We start from the raw sequence: 20,222 nt of genomic DNA on the forward strand, positions 1-20,222 counted from the left end.
CGGGGCTCGGCAGCGCTGTAATCCGCCGTCTCGGGGGCGGACAAAGGGCCGGGGAGCGCGGCTCGGCGGGGCCGGTGCCGGGGGGTGGGGGGGGGCCGGGGCTGCCGCCGAGCCAGGGCGTTGCTGCTCTTTGTCGGGGGCTACCGCCCCCCCCCCGGGGGAGGGGCCAGCCCCGGCGGGGCGGGGAAGGGGCCAGGCCCGGGCCGCCGCTGGCACGGAGACCCCCCCCCCCTACCCCGGGTCGGGCTCCGGTGTCCCCGGACCCGGCCGCGGTGAGGGGGGGGGGGGGGGCGCAGGGGTGGAAGGGGCCGCGGTGCCCGCGGAGGGGGCGGTGCCCGGGGAGGGGGCGGTGCCCGGGGAGGGGGCGGTGCCCGGGGATTGGGCGGTCCCGCCGCTCGCCCCGCCCCTCGCCCCGCGGCGCCGCCCCCTCCCCGCCCGCCCTCCGCCGGGGCTGGCAGCTCGGCGGGAGCCCGGTGCTGGCGGCGAGCGGCGGCGGGGCCGGGGCGTGCGGCGGCCTGCGCGGCTCGGCCCTTTGTTCCGCCGGCGGGAAGGCGAGCGGGCGGCGGCGGAGGAAGAGGAGGAGGAGGAGGGAGGAAGGCAGGCAGCGGCCCGGGCGCGCCATGCATCCCGCCGCGCCGGCCGGGGGCTCCCCGCGGGGGCGACGCGGACCCCCCCGCCCCCGGCCCGGCCGCTGAGCCGCGCACAAAAGGGGCGAGAGCGGCGGGGAAGGAAGGGGAGTGCTGCGGGTCGCCTGGGTGTCCCACCTCCCCCGCTCCGGTCCCCCCCCTCGCCGCGGGGACCGGCCCCCGCCGCCCCCCCCCCCCCCGCCATGGCCGGGCCCGCCGGCGGCGCGGAGCCGCCGCAGCCCATCACCGGCCGCCGGGAAAGTTAGTGCGAGCGGGGCCGGGAGGAGGAGGAGGAAGAAGCAGCAGCAGTCTCCGGCCACGGCTGCTCCCCGTCCCCCCCGCCGGCTCCCGGCAACTTGGGGGATTTCGAGCCGCTCCGTCCCCTTGCCATTTTTGGATGCGTTTTATAGCCATTTTTTTTTTCCTCCTGGGGAGAAAGAGAAAAAAAAAAAGCGAGGAGCCAGCAGCCTTCCTCCTCCACCGCCGCGGGACTGCGTGGCTCCCGGCTGGATTTTGGGGGTCCGGTGGCCCTGGGTGGCTCCGGGCGTCGCGGCGGGGTGACGGGACCGACAATGCCATCATGTTTTCGAGACAGGAAACCTCCCGAGCTTGCCCTGAATGAAGAACTTCCTGTGTTTAAACTCGCCCGAGTATCCGCTGACAAGCTCCGTTCAAACGAAAACACGAGAGTCGGGGGGAGAGGCTAATTCAGACCAGCTGGACTTCCACGGGACGCGGAGCTGGGCAGAAAATGCGAGGAGCCGCTCGCCGCTCGGGCTGCGATACGTGAGCAGCCGGGACAAGCAGTGCCTTTGTTACTAAAGAAGGACGGACGGGATAATTTAAGAGCTTCAAACTCTTCCGCCGTTTCCGTCGCAAACGGATATTGGGAATATTTTATCGAAGCCGTCGGATTTGGATGGTTTTTTTGCTGATGGATGGGGGTTTTTTAGCGGGGTCGGGGGGATGAGATGGGTTTTTTCGCTGCTCGGGACCGCCGGTCGGGCTGCTGAGCCGGCGCGGCGCTGCCGGCGCGCCCTCCCGTCCCCGTAGCGTCGGTGCTTTGGGGTTGGGGTCTGCCACGGCGGGTTTGGGACCTGCTGGCCGTGTGATGCTTCCTGCGGTGGCGGGCGAAAGGTTGCCGGGACGGTTTCGTCATCCGTAAGGACGAGAGCATGGGCAAACCACTGAGCCGGCCAGACTGTTTACGGCAGAACCGCACTTGCCTGGGGAAGGGCGAGGAGGAGGATGGCTATATAGAGGATTGCTACGTGCCCCAGAGGTCGATATACGACACGATGAGAATTAACGAGCAAATCGATCAGGGATCGAAGCTCAACCAGCTTTCCAAGAGCACCCTCGGCAAGGGGGACGGCAGCACCATATCCAGCAATGGGACTCTGGGAGCTGCCAATGCCTTCGAGTCCCGGGCGCCGGAAACCAAGAAGTTGGACGAGCGAGTCATCTTCGACGCGCTGAAGCTCAGCAGTGACGTCTCCAAGCCAGCGCCAGCTCCACCAAGGAGACGACCGAACCCCGAGAGGAAGGAGAACGTCAACCGGCGGTCGTGGAAATCCTTCATGCCGCCAAACTTCACCGAATTCGCGGAAAGGATGGGGGCTTCGCTCAGCGAGGTGTCGGAAGCGGGAGCCTCCAACCCTTCCTTGCGGGATAGGCGGGAGTCGAGCGCCATGCTGACCGAGCACCCGGACCAGCCCGACCACGGTGAGCCCATGTCGGAGTCTCTCACCTTGGAGCACGTCTCCAAGTCATCTGGCACGGCGGAAACTCTGACGGCCAAGCAGTTCAGCGTGGACGGCTACGGCGGACCCCGGGATGAACGCCAGCCGCTGCTGAACGCTGGTGATGGCCGTGGTCGCGTTGGGGACCTGGCCAGGGCTCGGCGGCTCCCCAGTGCCACCTGGCCGCGAGCCAGGAAGAATTTCATCAAGGGAAGCCTCAGCGATGGGCACCAGGAGACCCTGGAGGCCTCCGAGTCGGACTGTACGGTGGAGAACGTCAACCTCTCTCCGTGCCTTAGTGAAGAGCTGCTGGATGCGGGACTGGATATTCTCATTACCTCCAATCTCAGGGAGAAAACGGAGTCTGAGCTGAGATTTGAGGAGGACGAGCGCTGGGTGATGATGGAGGAGTGGGAGGAGGCGACGCTGTCGGAGAGAGGAAAGGCTGTTCTGGTGGCAGAGGAGAAGAGCTGTTGCTTGGCAGATATTTCTGAAGAAAGGGAACAATTTGCTGCTCCGGCGGACGGCTCGGCCCCCAGCCCGGGGACCTCCAGGTGCTGCGTGTCTCCGGGGGGTGCCGGCAGCCCCCTCGCCGGCAGCGTGTGCCGTACCGAGGACGCGGCCGTGCAGTGCGAGGCTGAGGACTGTGCTCCAGCTTCGGAGCACTCGGCCAGCGCTGCGGGACCCGAGTTGTCCGATACAGACTCTGTGCAGATGTTCCTGGAGCTGGAAGAGCAGTGCCTGAACGAGGATGAGGGTGATGGGGCCATCCCCGGCTGCCTGGAGGTTCGAGTCTCCCCGACGGACTCAGAGGGGCTGGACCCAGATTTGGCCAAACTGGCCGGGGCGGCAGTCGAAGCGTGTCGGCACAGGGCCCCGCTGGACATCAGCGCTTCGGACTCTGCCGTCGTGTCGGACCTGGAGGACTTTGATGTCACCTGCAGCTCGCAGGTGCTGAGTACGCTGGAGCCGGCGACAGAGCCCTTCTCGGAAAGGGACACCTTGGCCGTCACCCCGACGGACTCGGATGGAGGGGCCTCACCCAGCCCTGTGGCCACGGCAGGGCCGGGCTCCCTCCGGCAGTGCTCTCCGGCGCTGGGAGCGGAGGGTGAACCTGACCCGTCGGTGGGCCTGGAGCTCGTGGACAGTTACATGGTGGCAGTGCTGGTGGCTGGTGGGATGTCCTCTCCCGAGACAGGCGCGTGGCCAGCTTCTGGCTTGGAGGGAGCTGGTTACCCCAGCGCGCCGGTGGGGTGGGCTGAAGATAACCGAGACTTGCTGGTCCCTGACGGTGAAACACCGCAGCTTCCCGAGGAGACCTGTCCTGGCCGAGTGTCCCTGGCTGGGCTGTCCCCCTGCCAGCCCCCAGCTCCCAACACTGTGACGGAGGAGCTGGGGTCTCCCCTGCAGCACAACAAGGCTGACATGGAGGGGACGGATCCATTCAGGACCCATCACCTTCTGCCTGGAAGGACTGAGCTCACCAACTGGGATGTCCCAGAACTGGTTTCTGAGGGTGAAGCCACAGATGTGGGATCAGAGAGTGATGGAGCTGAGGGCCAGACTCGTCTGGCAGAAAGTGGGGATGATCACCGTGGTTCTCTGACACCTTTCCACACTGGCTCTGCATCAGAGCCGGGCTCCGAGGCTCCAACAACGTCCTCAGCGCCTGTTGAGGACCTCCCATGGGAAACAGTTCCTCTGGGCCAGGGCCTGGCTCTGGAAGGCGCTGCCCATGCTGAGGAGTCCACTGTGGAGGTGGCTGTCACAGGCGGGGAGGTACTGGCAGCCATCCTGCAACCGGGAGACCTGGACTTGCTGTTTGCCTGCGGCTGGGAGGACCGGCCAGCGGCACAGTGCCGTACCGTGGGGCTGGGTGAGGGGGTCCCGCGTGCTTCCAGCCCGGCTGCCCCAGAAGAGCTTCCCAGCATGTCGCCTGTTGTGGGGCAGCCTGCTCCTGATGCCATCCCATGGGATGTCGGGGGGCTTTCTGCTCCAGCTGACCCACCAGCACCAGGGGATGTGGCTGTCCCAGAGCCCCAGGCTCAGGAGATACCACCAGCTGCTGGGGATCCTCCCGTGGATGCTGAGGAACCATGTATTGAGCACCCACCTCCAGATGCCACCACTACTGCCATGCCCTTGGTGGTGGAAGAGCTTCTGGATGCCCCACCTCCATTTGCTGATGTGCCTGTTGCCACTGTGCCATCACGAGCAGCCAACCCGCTCGTCTCCAGTGTCAGGGACCTCGGGGGTGGCCCTGTGCCACTGGTAGTGGCCTTGGAGACTACAGATGACTTTGCCAGCATGGTTGTGCCGCCCGTCCTGGAACACCTATCCACCGAAGCGCCGGCTTTGGAGGATGACGCCATTGCCAGAGTGCCTGTGGCAGAGGTGGCAGCTTGGGACAGTGCCTCCACGCTGCCGGGCACGGAGGAGGGTCCCCCCTCTGCCTTCTCACCCCCCCCGGAGGGACCCACCACCCCAGAGCTGCCGGGTGCACCCTCCACCACGGCACCCACCGCACAGACCCTCCCCGGGGCCGTGCCGGGGGGGACCCTCCGTCCCCCCAGCCGCGGGGGTGCCCCTTCCCCAGCACCCAGCGAGGGAGAGGTGCCCGCGGGCATGGAGGGACCTCCCAGCACCGCGCTCCTCGCAGAAGGGCCTCCCGCTCTACCAGATGGATTCGTTCCAGATAACGAGGTATTTGTCGCTCAGGCGCTCGCAGACGGGGTTTCGGGCGCAGAAATCGCTTTATTTTGCGCTGGAGGGGTGGGTGGGAGACGGGAGCCCACGCGGCAACGCACGGCCACGATCTGCGGGGCTCGGGGTTCAGAGCAAGCCTTTGCCCTCCGGAGTTTGGCTTGAATTTGGCAGGGAAAAAGCTGGGGGGAGGGAATTGTGTGGTTTTCTAAGTAGGAGAGGCAAAAAACTATCACTGCTCGGTGACCTAAACTATTGTCTTAAAGTTTTTTGGCTTGTTCAAGTGCGTTGTGGTCACTCAGATGTAAATCACAGACTACAGAAAAACCTCGCTCAATCCTGGCGGGGTGGTTTCCGTCTGTGAAGCAGAAAATACATCAGAAGAGAGAATCCTGTAAAACAAATTAAGTGCAGATAATCCCTGTCCTGCGCAGCCGCTGCTCTCTGTGGCTTGTGAAGTGAGCAATAAGGTGCTGAGGCTCTGAACGCGCGTGGGAAGGGGCTCGGATTCTCGCTGGCATGTGGGGATTTGCTTTGCCGTGCCCTGCCCGTGGCTTTCGCCTGGAGAGACCTCGGTGGTGGAGTTCCCACAGCCGAGTGCTGTCCGGATTAGGAGAAATATCACTAAGGAGCCGTCAGAAATCAGTCAGCGCCGAAAATCCCTTTTCGGTAGCGGTTCCTCGTCCGCTGGGCCGTGCCGCCCGTTTGAGAAACGCGCGTGGAGGGGCTTGGGGAGATGCTTTCGTGCGGGGGGGGTCGGTGTGAGCACGGGCTGGGGTGCCCGCCGTGGACCTTGGCGAGGAGGAAGAGCCAGCGGGTTCTGGCCGATGTACGTCGGTTGCCTGAAGCTCACTGCTTTGGGGTCGGTGTGTCCTTGCTGGTGGGACCCTTATTTTACCTGCAGCATCTCTCTGGTCGTTAACCCCAGAAACCCTCGCCGGGCTCCGGCGTTGCTCGAGCCTTGGCAGCTCCGGGTGCGCAGCGAGGTGATGCCTGGGTGCTGCCGGTTCTGCCCAGCGCGGGGCCGGGCTCGGCGTCCGGCAGCGGCGGGGTTAAGGAACGCCGATGAGGGAAGCAGAAAGCCAGGGGATGCTTTGGGAAGCGCTTCTGGGAGCAAGGAGGAGGAGGAGGTGTGGCGGAGCAGATGTCCTTCTGCTCGCCAAGATGTCTGTCCAGCCGCTGCGCCTGGGCAGGACACCTCGCTCTGCCCCGCAAAGGGTGCACGTTAAATATTTTGTCTCGAAGCTGAGTCACAGGGAGGTTAATGAACTAAATCGCTGGAATCTTGCATGAGCGGAGAAAAACAAGCGTGTTGGACGCGCTCGCTCCTCAGGCCGTCAGCGTGGTTGGCTTTGTAACGAGCCCTGCGCAGCGTCGCGCTCTCGGGTCCCTGCGTTGCAGGAATCCTGCTCCGCTGGCCGGGTTTGCTGCTGGGCTCCCCCCACCCTCGAAGCTCCAGACTTTGTGCCGCGTGCGGAGGGCTCGGACCCAGCCCGGCGTGCTGGACTTATCAGCCTGGTCCGTTTGTGGGTCTGGCTGCTGGACCAGCCCCTCCATATATAACCAGTGACGGGAGGAGCGGCCGGGGAATCGGTGATTTCATGTCACCATTTATTTCTTATAATCGTGGCAGAATTCCCCCCCCTGAGCAAACGGCTCTGGACAGTGTCTGCCAGCACACCCTTCGCGTCGTGTCCCGGAGTGATACCTCCCTGCCCTCGAGCAGTGGAGCTGCGACGGGAAGGAGTCGCTTGGCCTTTGGAAATGGGGCAGAGAAAGTCAAGGCAGATCCTTTAGCTCAGGCTGGGAACTTTGCTGGTGCGTTTGGGGGGGGATTTTGTGTGTTTGGGGGTTTTTTGCCTGGTGTTCCACAGAATCACAGAATGTTCGGGGTTGGCAGGGCCCTCTGTGGGTCCCCCAGCACAACCCCCTGCCCAAGCAGGGTCACCCAGAGCAGGGGGCACAGCACCGCGTCCAGGGGGGTTGGAATATCTCCAGAGAGGGAGGCTCCTTCCTTCGGAGGCAAAGCGGTTGCCGGGTCCGGAGAGCTGTGCCATCCACGAGCCGCTGCTCTGCTAGGAGGGAGCTTGCGTCCGAGTGGGGGTTTTTCGATGTCGCCGATGTCCGTGTGCTCTCGGGCACGCGAGGAGGAGGTGCACGGGGGAAAGCGGGCGTCTGGCTGCCGTCCCCTCCGCTTTCCAAAGGGAAAACGCTGTGACAGGGCCGAGGGCTCTGGTCCCATCCAGCGCTGGGTGCGGGGTGGCCTGTGCTCCGGGTGGGCTCGTGCTCCCAGGGACCGCAGTAAGCAAAGAAGGACTCCCTGCTCTTTCTGGGGGGGCTTGTGCTGTTTCCCATGGGGAAGGCTCAGGCTTGTCCCTCGGGACCGGGCTGTGCGGCCACCCTGGCAGTGCCGGAGAGGGACGGTGCCTGGGCGACCATGTCAGCGGGTGCTTACGGCAGATCCGCAGCTCGGATAAAGAGCGCTTATCTCCCGTGCGGAAACAGGATTCTCCCTGCTGCCTCTCTTTACAATGGGGAGCTTCATTCGCTCTCCTCCCCCTTCCCTATCGCATCTTTTTTGGTTTAAAAAAGCTTTTCCCCACAGGATTCCCGGGCAGGACCATGCCAAAGAGGCGGTGCGGTAAACGACTAGCGCGTTAATTGCCTATTGCCTTTGTCTTTCGAAATCCGGCTAGCTCCTCGGTGTCTGTAATTTCGTGGTTAACAGAACTGGTGTGATGTCAGGTCTCCGTTCTCAATAACGTCGCTGTGAGAATTGCTTTGGGTTTTTCCCCGGGAGCGTGATTTCCCAATCTGGTGGCTGACCAGAGCCGATGCTCTCATTTCTTCCCCGATTTGCTCTCTCCACCCCCCTCCAGTGCTTGGAAAAGGGGGATTTGCTCGTTTAAAAGCAGAGGTGGATGAGTGGAGATCCCGAGCTGTGCTCCACGCTAGCGAATGCCTGCGACATCTGTGTTACTGGGTCAAGGCGAGGGAGGAGTTGAGACAAACTTGCACAACTCTCATGAAATCAGTGCAAGGAGCTGCGGCATCTTCTCGGGAGACGAAAGCCTGTTGTAGCTGTTGAGTGGTGGAGGGGCTGTGAGAGCAGCTCACGGGTTATAAATACCTTTTCTCTCCCACCCTTCCCATCCCCAGCTGTTCCAGAAGGAGCAAGTGGATCCTCTCCAGCTAAAGCTACAGCAAGTCAATGGAGTTGGTCAAGGACTCATCCAAAGCGCCGGGAAAAACTGTGACGTCCAAGGGCTGGAGCATGACATGGAAGAAATCAACACCCGCTGGAACACCCTCAACAAGAAGGTGAGAGCGTGGGGAGGGGCTGTAACTGGTTTCTCTCGGCCCCGTTGGGGTCTGGTAGAAGAAGGGGGTCATCAAGAGGGAGCTGAGGCTCCGGCGTCGATGCATCACCAGCCTGACCACGCGACGGGGTTGTGTTTTGGGTGCAGGTGGCCCAGAGAGTTGCTCAGCTGCAAGAGGCCCTGTTGCACTGCGGGAAGTTTCAGGATGCCCTGGAGCCACTGCTGAGCTGGCTGGCAGACACCGAGGAGCTCATCTCCAACCAGAAACCTCCCTCGGCGGAGTACAAGGTGGTGAAAGCCCAGATCCAGGAGCAGAAGGTGAGCGAGCACGGGGCAACAGTTGGCTCGATGGGTGGGGAAGCTCTGGACAGACAGACAGACAGACAATATTTTGGGGGTCCAGCTGTAACAGATAAGGCATAGCTGAGATGTCCACCAGCCTGCTGCTTTCCCGGTGGATCTGCTGGTTCTCCACATCGTAACGTAATAACCAGGCAGCTCATTTGCCCGCGCTCGCTATCTCCATCGTCTAAACCACCAGCGTCACTTTCTTGTCCCACTGTCTCTTCAAGTCTGCTGCTGGTTTTGCTGGTTGGCCGTGTTTTTCCAGCCCGGAGTTTTGTTTGTGCGGGTTAATTCTGCTGCGTCGGGAGCAAGCTGGCGTTGTGGGTACCGGTTGGGGTATTTGGACAAGAGGAATGCAAGAGCCGACCCGAGGCGTGCCGGTGTTTGCAGAGATAACAGCCTGGGTCGGCGCCTGCCCTTGCGAGCAGGCGGGTGAAGGTTCAAGTGTGGTCATGGTAAAACATCTCTGAAATGAATTCTTACCGAGGCTTGGTCCAACATATTGAGACTTCCAAGACGAAATTTATTTGAAGTGAAAGGTAAAAATTTGATCTTGATAAGTTTGCGGGGGTGATGGGGAAGCCTCTGACAACTTCTCTGGCAAGAAGAATCTCTTTTAGAATAGAAGAGAATATTTCAGTTGGAAGGGACCTGCAGTGATCTTCTAGTCCAGCTGCCTGACCACTTCAGGGCTCGCCAAAAGTTAAAGCATATTATTATATTATTATTATTACTTTTTGAACTGGTTTTGATGGCAGAGGCTGTCCCGCCGAGCTGGCTGCAGTCTCAGCCCCGTGCTTACGGTGGTTTTCAGCCACAATTAGAGATTTGCTATCTCTGAGGGCCTGAAGAGGTTCTGCTGGTCCAATCTGGTGACTTCCATCCTCCTTTGTCTCACTGCTGCTGCTAAAGCTGCTCCAGCGACTCCTGGACGATCGCAAAGCCACCGTTGAGATGATCCAGGCGGAGGGCGGGAGGATCGCGCAGGCGGCCGAGCCCGGGGACCGGGAGAAGATCGTGAGCCAGCTGGAGAGCCTGGAGCGGCGCTGGGCAGGGCTGCTGGGCAGGGCGGCCGGCAGGTGAGAGGCTCCGTCCCGCCGGCCAAAGCCACGGGGCGAGCTCGTCCGGCGATTCGCGGTGCCCCGGAGCTTGGGGTTACGACGGGCGGGGATCGCTGCGCAGATACATCCTGGAAACATGGAAACAGCTGGAAAACAGGAGAAATCAAAGCCTGTTTGGGAGCTGAGGTTGATAGCGGTGGTTGACAATGGCAGGGAAGAGCTCGGATTAAATAAATTCCCTGCAGGGGATGGATGTTATTTTTATTCCTTTAAGCGTTAGCGTTCAGCTTGAGCAGCAACATCCTGTTGACACCTTTCTGCTGCCTGCATCTCGTTTATGAGCCGCTCGTTGCTACAGAAGCTAATATCTGAGGTTAGAGTGTCACTTCTGAGGGCCAGATGTGACCTCCCAGTGTTTTAAATCACTGCCAACTAGGCGGACGGTCCGTCTAGGGCTTGTGCCGGTGCCGGGCTGTCTTTGAACAGAAGCTCAGCGGCTCTGAGACACCGAGAGCCCGGCCACAAGCTGAGCGGGTCGGAGGATCTCCGAGCTAGTGGTAGGAATGGAAGAAAAGCAGCACAACGAGGGAGCCTTGCTGCTGCCTTCCCGGGGGATAAACTGGACCCTAAAGGCACAGCTGCAGGAAAAAGCTGATTTTGCAGTTTCTCCGTGTTGATTTTTGTCTTTGCTTTTGCAGCTTGCCTGACACGGTGTCTCACCTGACTCTGAACAGGGCAGCTTTGGTTCCCTCTCCCTAATACTTGAAGCTGCTCCTCAGTGTTTTATTCCTTACTCCAGGCAGAAGCAGCTGGAGGACATCTTGGTCCTGGCAAAGCAGTTCCACGAAACCACGGAGCCCGTGTCGGACTGGCTGTCGGTGACAGAGAAGAAACTGGCCAACTCTGAGCCCATCGGTACCCAGACTGCCAAAATCCAGCAGCAGATCAGTCGGCACAAGGTAGGACCCGGGCGCGAACGGGAGCTGCGGATGGAGGTGGTCGGTGTCGGGTCCCACTCAGGTGGTCTTGTCCGCCATGGCGAGGGGGGTTTTGGCACAAACAAGTATCGGAGGAGTTATCCAGGCTGCTTGATGTACAGAGAAGGCTGCAAACCCTAACCCACCACGGTGGGTAAATGCTCAGCTGGTGTCTTTGCACCTCACGGCGAGTGTGTCTGGCTCTGGATAGAAAAACCATCCCTGTTCCCATGATTCTTTTAAACCTTTTTTATTTTGATGCAATTTGCCCGTTCATGGGTGGGTTTCACGCCTCCTTCATTCCTTCAGTTGCACCCATTGTTTCTGTTTCCCCTTTTACGTTTGCTTTTCGTATCCATTTTTTTCACTCATTTTTCCTTTCTGTTGTCCATTTTATCCTCCCGCCATTCAGGCTCTAGAGGAAGAGATAGAGAGCCACGCGGCCGACGTGTCTCGGGCGGTCGGTGTCGGGCAGTCCCTCTCCTCCCTGAGCTGTGCCGCCGAGCGCAGGCTGCTGGCAGAGAAGCTAGACTCTCTGCAGACCCGCTACGGCGAGGTCCGCGACCGGGGCTGCCGGAAGGCAGCGCTGCTGGCTCAGGCGCTGGCGAACGCCAGGCTCTTTGGGGAGGAGGAGGTGGAAGTGCTCAACTGGCTGGCTGAGGTCGAGGACAAGCTCGGCTCGGTATCCGTAAAGGATTACAAACGGGACGTCCTGCAGAAGCAGCATGCTGACCAGCTGGTATTTTCCATTTTTCTTCCATGTTTATGTTGTTTATTTGCTTGCATTTATCTGTTTTTATTTTGGTTTCTGGTCTGACTTGAATTTTGCAAAGCTTGTTCCGCTGCTGGTTCTCTTCTAGGCTTGGAGAAGCATAAAGAGATTTCGTGTTTTAAAAACAATAATCGTGGCCCCAAAAATGGGTTTCCCAAGGGGGAAACTTCAAATGATTCATTTGCTTTGTGAACAATGTCTGAGCAAGCTTGGCCACCCCGTGTCTGTAGAAAGCTGGATGCTGTTTCCAAGAATGAGAGCTTGAAAAGCCCGGTTGGTTTTCCAAGCCAGGCTGGCCACCGAGGAAGCCGTCTGCTTCCGCTCCCCGGGAGCCATGCGGGCTCTTTTGTAGAGTGAGGTTATGTCTAATTCATGGGCAAGTTCTTCGGTGATGCATATCCAACGGGTTGGGGTGGGTGTGCTCTCAGATTTGAGCCTTTGGGGCCCAGAAGTCCCAGTAAGTCCCATAGCAGGAGGAGGTGGACTGGCCAAGTATCGGATCTGAAGGGTAACCCCGATTTGCTTTGGTCTCCAGGCTTTGAACGAGGAGATTGTGAACAGGAAGAAGAACGTGGACCAAGCCATTAGAAACGGGCAAGCTCTGCTGAAGCAAACCACAGGTAACACGAGGAGCTGGGCGCGCTCTGGCCGCCGCGGGGGTCTGGGACGTCCGCGCTCTGCAGCGATGCGTGGTTCCGAGGAGGCTGTTCTCCCTCAGGTCTCGTTTCCTTTCGGATACCCCAAAAGTAGCTGTTGTGCATCCAGACCTGGGTGCCAAGCCGCAGGCGCTCCAGCTCAGTAAATCCCGAGTCCCAGCCTCGCAGCGCCGTGAGCGGGTGATTCCCCGCGCCGGGGTGGTGACGCTCAGCGCGGAGCAGCCCTGCGACGCGAGGGAGGGTCTGCTCGTTGCAGCCAGCTGCTAAATCACATGAAAAGAGGTTAAAAATACACGCGGCCCTGCCTAATACTGCTTTCCCATACCGAGCAGTTGTTGCTGTTGCCACGTGGGCGTGAGTTTGTGTTTATGAGTGGGAAGAGAGGTCGGGGCGATGCGTTTCCTTCAGATGTGGTGGGCTCGGAGCAGATGTGCAGACCTCTGTCCTTGGGGGAGCCGCGTAGCAGGAAGAGCGATGACAAAGAATTTGGCTCGCGGTTTCTTGTCCTCTCAGAAAGAGGAGGAAAGAGCGAACTGGGCCTTTTTTGCTGGAGCTGTGAGACGTTAGTTGAGAACTGAGTGGTGGTGGCTTTGGGGCTTGTGGCAAAGCCGGGCTCTGCTGCACGCTTCCATCGCGTTCCGGGGAGGAGGTGGACGTTACGCTGGGTGGTAGAAAACGTCAGCTCTGAGTGGCTTCCTGGCTGTAAGAATAGGCTGCAAAGTTGCATTGGTAGAGAGAAAAATGAGACTGAAATGAGCTGTTTAAAATGGAGGGGGGACACAGGACAGGTGGCTGCTTAAACCTTCCCTCAGCCCCCCCATCATTGCCCCCTGCTGCTGTCTCGCAGGGGAGGAGGTGTTGCTGATCCAGGAGAAGCTGGATGGGATTAAGACCCGCTATTCGGACATCACTGCCGCCAGCTCCAAGGCGCTACGCACGCTGGAGCAGGCTCGGCAGCTGGCCACCAAGTTCCAGTCCACGCACGAGGAGCTCACCGGCTGGATGAGCAAAGTGGAGGACGAGCTGGCTTCCAGCGGGGCCCAGTCCCCCGCCGGCGAGCAGATCCCCCAGTTCCAGCAGAGACAAAAGGTGGGGGCTGGCAGAGCAGAACCCAGGGATGGGGACACCGGGCTGGGAGCTGGCAGGGGGTTGCTTGCTTGTTTTGAGAGGGACATCACCCACGGAGCGCTGAGGAGGACACGTGTCCATGGGTGCCTTCCACAGGAGCTGAAGAAGGAGGTGATGGAGCACAGGCTGATCCTGGACACGGTGAACGAGGTGAGCCGAGCTCTCCTGGAGCTGGTTCCCTGGCGAGCCCGCGAAGGGCTGGACAAGCTCGTGTCGGACACCAACGAGCGCTACAAGCTGGTCAGCGACACCGTCAAGCAGAGGGTGGAGGAGATCGACGCTGCTATTCAGAGGTCTCAACAGGTAATTTAATAACCACGCCGGAGGCTGGTGGGGGTTCTCGGCGGAGCAGGAGCGAGCCGCTTGGCACCGCTCCAGCCCACGCAGCACGACGGCGGCAGTCGGGATAGCGAGCATGTCCCAACGGGAGGGCCGAATCCCGTCGGGAATGCCAGGAAATGGACGGGCCCCACCAGCAGCGCGTGGTAGTGAGCCTGGTTTCTGACCCGTCCCGATGCGGGTGGTTTGGGTAAGATGACTCCGAGGCTCCCGGGGCAGTGCTGCCTTATCCTGCCCGCAGGCTTTTGCTTGCCTGGGTGAAGTCGATGGTGTAAAACTGATGACAGGTGACTTTCAAGCCTGGAAAAACGTCATCCCCTGTTATGATAGCGTGGGGATTTATTCCAGGCGAACAGTCCTCACAAAAAAGGCTTGTTCTGTGCGGGCTGGAGGCTGTGAATAACTGCCCAGGCTGGCTTCGAGTGCTGATTCCACGAAGCTGAACGTGTGAGCAAAACAGAATCACAGAATCCCAGCCTGGCAGGGGTTGGCAGGGCCCTCTGTGGGTCCCCCAGCCCAACCCCCTGCCCAAGCAGGGTCACCCAGAGCAGGCTGCACAGCACCGCGTCCAGGCGGGGCTGGAATATCTCCAGAGAAGGAGACTCCACAGCCCCTCTGGGCAGCCTGGGCCAGGGCTCCGTCACCCTCAGAGGGAAGAAGTTCTTCCTCGGGTTCAGCTGGAGCTTCCTCTGCTTCCGTTTGTGCCCGTTGCCCCTTGTCCTGTTGCTGGGCACCACTGGAAAGAGTCTGGCCCCATCCTCCTGACCCCCACCCTGCAGATATTTAGAGGCATTTCTAAGGTCCCCTCTCAGCCTTCTCTTCTCCAGGCTGAACAAGCCCAGCTCCCTCAGCCTCTCCTCATAGCAGAGATGCTCCAGTCCCCTCCTCATCCTCGTAGCCCTCCGCTGGACTCTCTCCAGTAGCTCCTCATGTTTCTTGAACTGGGGAGCCCAGAACTGGACACAGCACTGCAGATGGGGCCTCCCCAGGGTAGAGCAGAGGGGGAGGAGAACCTCCCTCGCCCTGCTGCCCACACTCCTCTGAATGCACCCCAGGAGACCATTGGCTTTCTTGGCAGCCAGGGCACGCTGCTGGCTCATGGTCACCCTGTCGTCCCCCAGCACTCCCAGTCCCTCTCCACAGAGCTGCTCCCCAGCAGGTCCGCCCCAGCCTGTACTGACAGTTGTGTTGAGCTCTGTGTCCCTCTCCTTGCGGGTGGGGAGGGCGTGCGGAGAGGCGGCTGCGCTGAGCGCCCGTGATGCTGAGCGCTGCGGTGATGCTCTGTGCCCCGAAAGCAGCCGCGGGATGGGAGCACGGAGTCAGAAACCTGCGCCCACCCCAGTGTCCCCTCCTCCTCCCCGCCTCCACACACCCCGGCAAGACGTCCGTCCTGCTGGGTCCCCCCATGCCTCCCACCGTCCCCATCTTGCCGCGTGCTCCATCCCGGCTGCCCGCCGCTGACCGGGCTGCCCGTCCTCTCCCCTCTGCCAGTACGAGCAGGCGGCCGACACGGAGCTGGCCTGGGTGGCTGAGACCAAGCGGAAGCTGATGGCTCTCGGCCCCATCCGCCTGGAGCAGGACCAGACGACGGCCCAGCTGCAGGTGCAGAAGGTGGGTGCGCACTCGCTGCCGGGGTGCGGGGTGGGTGATGGGCTGGGGGTTGCGGGGGGTGACTGTACCCTGGAGAGGGTCCTGGGGTTTGTGACGCCGAGCCCGGAGCACTGGGAGAGACGCAGCACTTGTCCTTGGTAAGTAAAAGGAAAGAGGAAGGAAGAAAGAGGATTGAGAGAAATGGGGTGGTGGGATTCCGAAGGGAGAAACCTCCTGGCCCTTTGCAGGAGCCAAAACCTTTGTGCGGGTGTTCCGGGCTGGGTGGGTGCTCCTGCCCGGACTCCCCTCGAGAGCCGCTTTCCCCATGGCCGCCGGAGCAATCTCTGCCCGGGCCCCGCAGACGCTGGCAGCGGGAAGGGTTTGGAGAAATGTATATATTGATTAATGAGGGTGCTTTTACATTTGCTTTTTGCTCATTGTTCCTTGCAGTGGGGGACTTCTCCTTTCCCTCCCGGCAGCCAGACGTGGAACAAAGAGACGCTGGGGGGTTTTTTTTATATCTTTGAGATGAGCTCATGCCTGAAAGAACGTGCACTTTAAATAAACGGCCCTTTTCTTCCCTTCCCAGCCTCGGCAATCGGAGCAGCGTACAGGCTTATTGGATTTAAAAAAAAAAAAAGAAAAATAAGACATTGTTATAAGGGAGGGGGGCTGAACCGTCGAGCATTAAGTTAAATTGAGCTCAGCTTGGCTTCCTGCGGTTAATCGCGTGGACCTGGGGAATGGCAAAGTTATTGGCAGACGCAGTTCTGGAGAGCGGCGTTTAGGGGGTTAACGTGTTCGCTGACGAATGCACGGTGGAGCTTTTCCTCCGGTGAAGACCCTGGCTATGGAAGTGGACTGATACGGTGTTTTAAGAGCTGTTTTCGGGCCTTGGAAAGAGAAAGGTTGATGTAGATGAGTCATGAGAAAAACATGCCATAGTCTGCGTGTTCAGCCAGATTTTCAGTGTGCCGCAGGACGCTTGTGCTGAGTTTTGCGTGGTCTCTGCTGCGCTGAGCTCTGCTGCCTGCTACGGCTGGTGCGGGCAGGGGGATCCCGTGGACGGGCTGGGGGGAGAGGTTGGGCTCAGCTCTGATTCCTTGGACCTTTTACAGGCTTTTTCCATCGACATTATTCGGCACAAAGACTCCATGGATGAGCTGTTCAGCCAGCGCAACGAGATCTTTGGGACGTGCGGGGAGGAACAGAAAGCTGTTCTCCAGGTGAGCCTCCCGCTGCCATTTACTACGACGGGGGGGGGAGACGGAGGGGAGAGGGGCGAAGGCTCAGCTCCTGCACAGGCTGAAGTAGTTTAAAATGACTCCATCTTTAACAATTCCCACCAGTGGCAGCAGAACTCTTTGCATTTATTACTCTCCTTTATTGCATATTTTTATTGCAGTGTTTGGGGATGCGGAGGGGGGGAGAGTGGAGATTTTTGAGGCTGCTTTAATTGGAATTACAGCCTGCGCACGTGGAAGGGCCACCAAAGGCACCTCGGCTCTTCCAGCTCGCGGCGTGCGGCTGGCGCTTTTCCTGGGCCCTCTCGCACCCCTCGCTGTAACCCTCCTCCCTCTTTTCTTGTTTTTTTAAGGAGAAAACCGAGTCCCTGGTGCAGCAGTACGAAACCATCAGCCAGCTCAACTCGGAGCGCTACGCCCGCCTGGAGCGCGCCCAGGTCCTGGTCAACCAGTTCTGGGAGACCTACGAGGAGCTGAACCCCTGGATCGAGGAGACGCAAGCCCTCATCTCCCAGCTGCCCCCTCCGGCCATCGATCACGAGCAGCTCAAGCAGCAGCAGGAGGACATGAGGGTAAGAGGACGCGGCGGCGGCGTCTCCCGCACCATCGGTTCCTCTGCCTTAAACAGAGGCGCGGCGCTCGCAGGGGCGAGAGCACCTTTTTTCTTCATTTTTTCTGATTTTTTTTCCCCATTTTCTTCTTTCTGGGGATGCAATACAAGCGTGCCGTGAGCGTACCGTGTGGAAATCGCTAGTTAGGTTGGAGCACTTCTTACTAAAACACAGATTGCACCCGCGGGAGCCTGGCTGCCTTCGGATCTCCTGCCTGATCGTGGCGGGGAGAACCACGTTGTGCTTTTAGGGTAGAGCGCTGCCAAGCGAGTTTTCTCGGTGCTGTCCCCCGTGGGGCTGTGGGGAGGGTCGGGAGCCGGCCGTGCCCAGGGAAGGCCCCGTGCCGGGCGCTGTGCCGGCGCCTGCTGAGCCGTAGCCATGTTAGGAAGAGCCAAGCGCCATGTGCTTGGCAGATGCTGGGTCAAGAAATCCACGGTGTGAGTTCACCACCAGATACAGTCGCTGCTCTGGGAGTGTCGTGTGAAATAAATAGGCAGCGGCTCTCGACAGATTTCTGAACAAACGTGGTTTTTTCCCCTCTATTTCCTAGCAACTGAGGGAGTCCATTGCAGAACATAAGCCTCATATTGACAAGCTGCTGAAGATCGGACCGCAGCTCAAGGACCTCAACCCCGAGGAAGGGGAGATGGTGCAGAAAAAATACTCGGCGGCTGAGGCCATGTATGCCAGAATCAAGGAGGAGGTGTGCCAGCGGGCTCTCGCGCTCGACGAAGCCGTCTCGCAGTCCACCCAGGTACGCTGGGGTGCGAAGGAGCCGAGAGCCACCTTCTCACAGTCCCCCGGGGAAGCCACCCGCTTTGAAATGCGGTTTTATTCTGCGGTTGTAAAACCCTTTGTAGGGCACAGCGTGGTCAGACCCCTCCGGGGTAGTTTCCTGGGGCTCAGCGCTGGCTGCGAAAGCGAAGGAGAAGGCGTTGGAATCCTGACGTAGTAAATAGGGTCATAAATTTTTACAGCCTCAATAATGATGCTCGTTCAAAGGGGCTGTTTTGGCACCCACCCAAGGTCGGAAGGGCCCGGAGAGCCTCTTGAAAGGGCTTGGAGAGATAAGTCTCATTTCTGATAAGCTGTGTGTGCAGTGAACGGCCACGGGGTCCTTCGTATGGGAGAGTTAGCGGTCGTCTCCGGGCTCTGGGCATCCCCCAGCAAGGTCGGTGACTGCCGGAGCAGAGACGTGAAAGGAAGGGCCGAGGCTGTAGGTGCTGGAGTCCGGAACGCGGGTGAAGAGTTTCTGCTGCTGAGGGTTTATGACCCCGGCTAGGTTTTGTTTCACCCCGTGTTACCGTAGCACTGTTGGTTTTCTGTCATGTCTGGGTGTTTATTTTTTTATTCCTGTATTGTGTAGTCACTTCTCTTGGTTTGCACTTGTATTAACTCCGAGTTTTTCCCCCCACACCCCCCTCCTGTCTCATCTCTCACTCCCATTGTGGAATGTGTTGTCTGTGTGTGTTGCTGCCTGTGCCCGTCCTCCCCACATGGTCCCATTTCATTCTTGTGTTGACTGCGCCCCACCATTGCAGATCACGGAGGTAAGCCCCACCACCACAGACGTTCCTTTACGCTCTTTCTTTGGGCTGATTCTGTTTCACACCCCGACTTTGATTTCTGGTCCGTGCACAGCTCAGCGGAACGTGCTTAAAAATTAACTCTGGGGGCCTGAGATCACGTTTCTGAGATGGCTTTCGTTGCGTTGCCGCCCAGTCGCATCCGTGGCCAGCTTCTGCTGGGAATGCTTCCTGCAAAGCAGGGGTTTTGCTTTCGGGGCGGGTCACGCCGATGCACAGAGCTTTCTGCTCTAGCTGGCCGTGCCGGTTTGCTCCTGCTTGTTGGCCGAGCCAGCGTGCCCTGAGCAGCTTTGCACCCGGAGCCCCTCTCCTCTCTGCCGTCAGAGCCCGGGACCCGGCGAACGCTGACGCTGGTGTCCCGCGGAGAGGGACCGGAGCTGGCAGCCGGAGTGCTGAGCTGTCCCTCTCACCAGCAGAGATGGTTTGGGACCTTTAAGGCCAAAGCTGATTTTTCTTTTTTAAAAAAAATCATAATAATAAACCCTGCTGTACCCCCTTCCTCTCTCCCTCTTGGCTTTCTGGTTCTGCTTTTGTTGAAGCCCCCAGCTCCGCGGCACCTCGCTCTTCCCCGTGTGCATGCAGCCTTCCACCATCTCCCGCTGGCCCTGCCGGGGTGATTTTCTTGCTGCCGCTGCACTGAGCGGAGATTGCCGTCAGCACCAAACACGGGCGCTTCTCCAGCGGCGTCTTCGCACGGGCGCTCGAGCAGCCGGGGCTGGGTTTTCTTGCCGCGCTGCCTGCCTGCAAGACGCGGGACAGCGGTCGAAAACGTGAATTCTGTAGGGCTGGATATGGTGCCGAGTCGCTGCCGTGTTTGGTTCGCAGTGGGCTCTGCCGGCTCCGTGCGGCTGACGTATGGGTTGAGCTGGCGCAGCCCGGAGCCGCTGGCAGCGGAGGAAAGCAGAGGCAGGCGTGGACAGGAGGCTGCGGGCTCCATTGCTGTCGCAGGCAGTGGTTGTCCTCTCCGCGAGGCCGCTGGGTGCAGCTCTAAGGGCTGTTGCGCACGCAGGGAGCGATGCGGCGTTGCTGAAGCTCAGCCTGCCCTAACGGCCTTGCTCTTCTCCAGTTCCACGACAAGATCGAGCCCATGCTGGAGACGCTGGAGACGCTGTCCTCCCGCCTGCGCGTGCCGCCCCTCATCCCCGCCGAGGTCGAGAAGATCCGGGAGTGCATCAGCGAGAACAAAAACGCCACGGTGGAGCTGGAGAAGCTGCAGCCCTCCTTCGAGGCTCTGAAACGCCGTGGGGAAGAGCTGATCGGGCGATCGCAGGGAACGGACAAGGACCTGGCGGCAAAAGGTATCTCAGGGTGGATTTAGCAGGAGGTGCTGGCTGGGCTGGTAGCACTGCTTAGCTTCTCCTACCCAAACCATGGCTCCATCACCATGGGGGAGGCTTTGGTGTCCCAGGGGTGTGTTGCAGAGGGTCTTCTGGCCTTAGGAAGAAGGATGAGTCCTCTGCACACAGATATCTGGTGCCTGCTTCCATCTGGGGCAGGCAGGGTGGTATCAGGCAGAGGAGAA

General features: G+C 60.0%; 1 protein-coding gene across 22 annotated transcripts in view; it reads left to right on the forward strand.

Moving 5' to 3' along the window:
• MACF1 (microtubule actin crosslinking factor 1) overlaps positions 1 to 20,222 on the forward strand; it is a 156,918-nt gene that overhangs the window by 113,560 nt on the left and 23,136 nt on the right. For 16 of the 22 annotated variants that reach the window (XM_075438203.1, XM_075438205.1, XM_075438208.1 and 13 more), the window contains 13 exons: positions 8,231 to 8,392; positions 8,539 to 8,709; positions 9,649 to 9,815; positions 10,597 to 10,756; positions 11,187 to 11,513; positions 12,082 to 12,166; positions 13,050 to 13,291; positions 13,427 to 13,633; positions 15,161 to 15,280; positions 16,378 to 16,485; positions 16,857 to 17,075; positions 17,665 to 17,868; positions 19,767 to 19,998. In XM_075438203.1, coding sequence (XP_075294318.1) covers positions 8,231 to 8,392; positions 8,539 to 8,709; positions 9,649 to 9,815; positions 10,597 to 10,756; positions 11,187 to 11,513; positions 12,082 to 12,166; positions 13,050 to 13,291; positions 13,427 to 13,633; positions 15,161 to 15,280; positions 16,378 to 16,485; positions 16,857 to 17,075; positions 17,665 to 17,868; positions 19,767 to 19,998 — 2,404 coding nt within the window. The remainder of the gene's footprint in view (positions 1 to 8,230; positions 8,393 to 8,538; positions 8,710 to 9,648; positions 9,816 to 10,596; positions 10,757 to 11,186; positions 11,514 to 12,081; positions 12,167 to 13,049; positions 13,292 to 13,426; positions 13,634 to 15,160; positions 15,281 to 16,377; positions 16,486 to 16,856; positions 17,076 to 17,664; positions 17,869 to 19,766; positions 19,999 to 20,222) is intronic. The other 6 variants (XM_075438210.1, XM_075438213.1, XM_075438209.1 and 3 more) reach the window with 1 other exon arrangement.

Source organism: Opisthocomus hoazin, chromosome 17 (assembly GCF_030867145.1).
Source record: "Opisthocomus hoazin isolate bOpiHoa1 chromosome 17, bOpiHoa1.hap1, whole genome shotgun sequence".
NCBI lineage: Eukaryota > Metazoa > Chordata > Aves > Opisthocomiformes > Opisthocomidae > Opisthocomus > Opisthocomus hoazin.